This window comes from Eimeria necatrix, genomic scaffold, assembly GCF_000499385.1.
Source record: "Eimeria necatrix Houghton genomic scaffold, Enh_scaff57, whole genome shotgun sequence".
Lineage (NCBI taxonomy): Eukaryota > Apicomplexa > Conoidasida > Eucoccidiorida > Eimeriidae > Eimeria > Eimeria necatrix.
This window is the reverse complement of record NW_013651690.1, coordinates 131305-136695: the sequence shown is the minus strand read 5'-3', so window position 1 is coordinate 136695 and position 5391 is coordinate 131305. Positions and strand designations below refer to the sequence as shown.

At 57.2% G+C, this 5391-nt stretch overlaps 1 protein-coding gene across 1 annotated transcript; it reads left to right on the top strand.

The window, feature by feature from the left end:
* Positions 1–97: 97 nt before the first annotated feature.
* Positions 98–5145, top strand: ENH_00064140 (patched transmembrane domain-containing protein, putative; the record flags this gene model as incomplete). The annotated part of the gene is made up of 9 exons (XM_013577248.1): positions 98–1452; positions 1551–2132; positions 2325–2543; positions 2799–2937; positions 3138–3370; positions 3665–3974; positions 4219–4366; positions 4526–4728; positions 4903–5145. 9 exons carry the CDS (start codon positions 98–100, stop codon positions 5143–5145), a joined length of 3432 nt encoding a protein of 1143 aa, XP_013432702.1.
* Positions 5146–5391: the final 246 nt, after the last annotated feature.

Here is a 5391-nt window from a genome sequence, read left to right as displayed (position 1 = left end):
GGGGCCCCGGGAACCCCGGGGGGGGCCCCCCCCCCCCCCCGGGGGCCCCCCGAGGCCCCGCAAACGGCTGGCCCGCCTCAAACAAAAGGGCTCTGAAATGCTGGACGCGGCCTTCGCTCGCCACGGAATGATAGTCTATGACCACGCGTGGAAGTTCATAGTTGGGTTTGGCCTTTTGAGTGCGGCGATGGCCGCGGGGATCTTCTTCCGCAAAAACGAATTCGACATGTTCAAGTTGTACAGCTACCCGGGGGCCCCCAGCCACGACGTGCGGCAGCTGCTGGAGGCCACCTTCAAGCCCCAGCGCTTCAACTACTTCTTTGTTTCTCGCAACGACAATATATTAACTCGAGAAGGCATGCAGCAGCTGAGCGGGCTGGTGGCTGCGGTGAAGGGGCTGACAGTGGCCAGAGACGAAGTGGTGACAGACGAGTACGGAAATGAGTTGGAGTCCAGCGGCCCCCAGGGCCTCCCCCCAGTCCTGACTTACGAGGATCTTTGTGTTCGAGACTCTTGGGAAGACTGCAGCGTGTTGTCAGTGCTGGAGTTGTACTCCTCGGAGCGGCAGTGGGGCCGGCCGATCACCACCAGCGAGTGGCCGCTGGCCGCCAACTTCCACTCCCGCAAGGCCAACCACCTCGAGTCCTTGTTGGGCGACATGCGCGTGTCAGTGATCGACGGCGGCGACCACCAGATCCACCGGGTGACAGGCGCGGCGGCGAGTTTGCTGCGCTTCGACTTGCAGGGCCACGCGGCCGTGGCCCCCTACTCCGCGGCCTTGGAGCGCAAAATCGAAAATGTGGCCAAGTCCTTTTCCGCAGAAGGCTTCACTCTGACTTATAAACTCGAGAGATCTATTGCCGATGAACTCATGAGGTCCTCCTCCATGGGGCCCGCGGAAACAGTGGCCCTCGTGCTGGCCACGCTGACAGTGCTGACTTACACTGTGGTGGTGAACACCACCACGAACTACAGAACGAAGACCCTTCCCGCGATCGTGTCAGTGGCCTCCACGCTCTTAGGCTACGCCGGAGGGGCTGGGTTTATTTATTTCTGCGGAGTTGAACACACCCCCCCCGCTGATGCCACTCCCTTTCTTGTTCTTGGGATCGGAGTTGATAATGCTTTCGTCTTGTTGAATTCTTACTGTCTGACTTTTCTGCACGACACGCCGCGGCAGCGGATCGTGAGCACTGCGCGGGACGCGGGCGTGTCGATCACCATCACCACCATGACCAGCGTGGCGGCGCTCGTGATCGGCGCCGTCTGCCCCTTCTTCAGCATCAGCAAGTTCTCCATAGTGACTGCTTTTTGCCTCGCCTGGTCTTACGTGTTGGCCCAGACGATCTTCCTGGGTTGCCTCTCTCTGGACGCGCGGCGGGAGGCCTTCTACACCCGCAGGGCCCGCGAGGGGGCCCTGGCTGCGCAGAAGGCCTTTTCTTCTCAGCCCCGGTCTTGCAGCCCCTGTCTTCGCCTTCCAGCCAATCCGCCAAGTCCCCCCAGAGCCTCGAGAGCAACAGGGGCTCCGACTCGCTGGGCAGTCCTCTCAGCTTCCCAGCCCGGCCTTCTGCGCAGGGCAAGGGGGCCCCTTGCGAGGCCCGCGAGGCCCCCCAAGCCCAAGTCCAGCTGGCCGCGGGGCCCCGGGAAAGCCCCGCTGCTGCAGCGCAGCAGCAGCAGCTCTCCTCCTCCTCCGCCGCGGGGCCCGAGGGGCTCTCCGTGGACATGCAGGGCTGCAGCGACCCCCGCGAAGGCGAGCTGCTGGTGGCTTTGAAGAAACTCTCCACTTACGAACTGGCTTCCCTCATGACCTTCCGCATGCAGCACATCTGGCAGCGCCACCGCGAGATCGTGGCCAAGTACTTCCAGTCCACCGCCGCGCGCTTCGAGCAGCGCGAGGGCCCCGGCGGCGGCTGCGGCTTCTCCAAGCTCTTCGGCCTTCTCCGCAAAACCCCCAAGACGGAGCCCACAGACCCCCCAGCCCCCAGCGCTGCTGCGCAGCCCCCAGTCAGGGCCGCCTCGCTCGAGGCCGGGACGCTGCAGGAAGACCAGGCCAGCGCGAAGGCAGCGCAGCCCGAAGAGCCGGACAGCTCCGTCGCTGCAGAGCCACCAGCCGCGGAAGAGGCCCTTCTCAGGTGAGTCTTCGCTGGGAAGCAGAAATCTCCCGCTGCGGGCTCCTGCAGCGCAGCAGCAGCGCAGCAGCAGCAGCAGCAGCAGCAGCAGCAGCTCGCCCGCTGCTGCTTCTGCAGAGTGCGGGAGAAGCAGAGCTTCTGGATAATCTGCCGACTTAATTCGCTTTAAGTGCACTTTTCGCACTCCCTGCGCAGGAAAGAAGAGTCCGAAGCCGCGTCGGAGGCGCTGCAGCTGCAGGAGGATGCAGAAGACTCCGGCCCGCGCGCCGTGCGCATGCGCATGGGAAAGCCTGCCGATGGATACATGTTGATGGAGGAAAAGGAGTTTCTGGTGGTGCTCGACAGGTACATTAACGAGCCGAAGGGAAATGTGGGCAAGATCTACAGAAGGATTCTCGGAAAGTACTACTGCAGGTCAGGCCGTGGCCACGCGAACCGGCAGATCGGCTGATCACCTTCGAATGAAGACTGAACACTGAAAAATTTTAATGCCAAACACCACTTGGAGGCTCATGAGGCTTCCTGGGACCCCGTAGTTTGCTTTTATATACTTGGCGGACAAAAGAGCCTGCTGAGGAATGTCATATCTGCATGCGCCTTTTCCCCAAGTTGAACTCCTGCTTGGCTGCCTTCATCGGGGCTTCCGCTGTGCTGCTGCGTCTGCTGCAGGCTGATGGGGAATAGATGGGTGCGGCGGCTTGTGTTTGTTGGCTTTGCTGCTCTTGTTGGCATCGCCATCTACGGAGTGACACAAATGGAAACTGGCATTACTGCAGACGAGATCACGCCGACGGACTCTCACTTGATTGTGAGCAGCGGCCAATTCTAGTGTGGCATTAAGCCTTCAGACTTAGTCAGATTCAAGGCTCAGTGTGTCACGTTTCCCATCTAGCTTCTCATTTTGTCCGCCCTTGTGTCTGCACTCTTGCTTTTCAAAAAAAAGGCAGTTTGAAGCTGTCAGTCGCAGTCTTGCGTGTTTTGCTTTTGCGTCCTTTTTGCTGGTCTCAGCCGTTTTTCGCAGATCGCGCCAAGTACTTCAGCTCTCTTGGAGAGGAGGTGACAGTCTTCTTTCCCAAGAGGGAAAGCTGGGCCGACAAGGAAGTCAAGGAACGCATCATGACAGTCAACAGGGAACTTATGGCCTCTGGCCACGCTCTTGCACTCTACAACGGCATGGCCAGGTTCCTCGAGGAGAAGAACGCTTCCTTACAAGATGGAAACGAAAGAGAGTTCTATGACGCGTAAGCTGACCCCACATCAGATTTGTTGTTGAGTCATATTTGGAGGTTTAGCGTTCAGTGTCCAGTTATGCCACTGCAAGTCCTGCCTATTCAGTTGCAGCAAGATTTCACTTTTCTTTGCTGTTCTTCAAGGCTTCATGAGCAGCAGATTTGGCTTTTGCGCCTTCGCCTCTCCCTTTTCAACTCAAGAGCTGCGCGGCCATCCATGCAACTGTTTGTTTTGTTCTGTTTCCGTTTATTTCTGTCCACAAAACTGTTTGTTTTGTTCTGTTTCCTTTGATTCTGTCATTTCAGACTCTACAGTTGGCTTCAGGAAGACCCTGTTGGCCGTCAGTTCCGCACTTCCTTTCTGTGGGACACCCGGCCGCCGGGTTCCCCCGGGCCTCGCCTGGCTGCGTGGAAGTTCACATTTTGGCTGCCTCACTCTCTCGACGCCGATCTGCTGCTGGACTGGTTCAAACACACTCAAAAACTGATCCGCGACTCTGCAGAGTACTTCGAGTGCCACGCCTTCACGCCACTGGCCCTGCTTTGGGAAAGCGACCCGTTCACAGTCAAGAGCACAGTGAACAGTCTTCTGTCAGCCCTTCTTGCTATCATCTTTGTGAGTGTCGTTCCAACCCCTGCAACTGGGCCCTTTGAAAGCTTCACAATCTGATGGACTGGGTGCGAGAGATGAGACTTTCCAGTCACTTACCTTAGGTTCGCCTCTGCTGTCTTCTGCAGAGAGGAACAAGGAATCAGTGTCACTTTACTACCTCGGCGAGACTTTTTGCATTCTTTTCCGTGATGCAGTGTTGCGAAGTTTCACTGTCGAGTGTGTCCTTTGCGTGTTTCTTAATGTTCAGATGACGGTGCTGCTGATTCCTGACCTGCTGTCCGTGCTGATCGTGGCATTCACAGTGCTGCTTGTTGATTTGTGCCTCTTCGGCTTCATGACCTTGTGGGGTCTTCGCCTGAACCTCATCACTATGGTGAACCTCCTGCTGGCCATTGGTAAGCTGAGTTAGCTTTCGCCGCCTAGGGAGCTTGGTCTTGGTCAGGAGGACTGATTCTGTGTTCAAGGCTCCTGCATGCATGCAGCACTTGCTTCCATTTGATGTTCCTGCTGCACTGGCCACTGCCGTTTTTGTTTATTTTGAATTTTGAATTCAGGTTACTCAGTGGACAGCACTCTGTTCCTGCTGCATGCCTTCACCCACGGCTGCGGAGCCACGCGGGAAGCGCGCATGACGGAAGGCATGTTGATGATGGGCTGCCCAGTGGCCAACGGCATGCTCAGTACTTTGTTGGCCGTTTTCTACCTCGTGGGCACCACCAAGTTCGTGCTGATTGCCTTCTTCAGAATGATGGTTCTGGTAAGTACATACTTGTCTGCGCATGCTGGATGATATGGTAATAGTGGTACTCTCGAGTCAGTCTTCATGAGTGGTTTGCGTTGCATGCGGAGTTCACGCAATAATGGCTTCACTAGAAACTAGTGTCCGTTCACACTCTACCGATTTGGATTTTTTGGCCTTGTGCTGCTGCAGGTTCTCGTGTTGTCTTTTGGGTTTGGTATGATCCTGCTTCCCGCCGTGTTGTGTATTATTGGTCCACTGCCCCCGAACCCGCCCGTTGTGTCCTACAGCGCGGCGAAGCCCGTCGAGGGCACAGCAACAATCCCTCCACAGAAAGCCAGTGCTGCTCTGGCCATCGAAGGGGAAAGCAGCGCCCCCGTGGTTGGGGGATCTGCAGCTGCTTACGAATCCCCGGTCCTCAAGAAAGTCGACTAAGGTTGCTTGCAGGAAACGGAACACTTTTAGAAAGCACTCGTGTTTTCCAAAGAAAGAAAACGGGAGAAACCACCGCTCCGCGAAGCATACGGTGCCTTCTGCAAACCTGCACGGTAATCCGTGCCGGAAGGAAACACCAGCACGCCACCCCTCTAGAAAAGGTGCGGGACTCTGCCGTGTTGGCTTCATCCCGCGAGCATCCAGGTGAAGAAAGGTTGCAGCCTGTCACACTACAGTGTCGAGGCC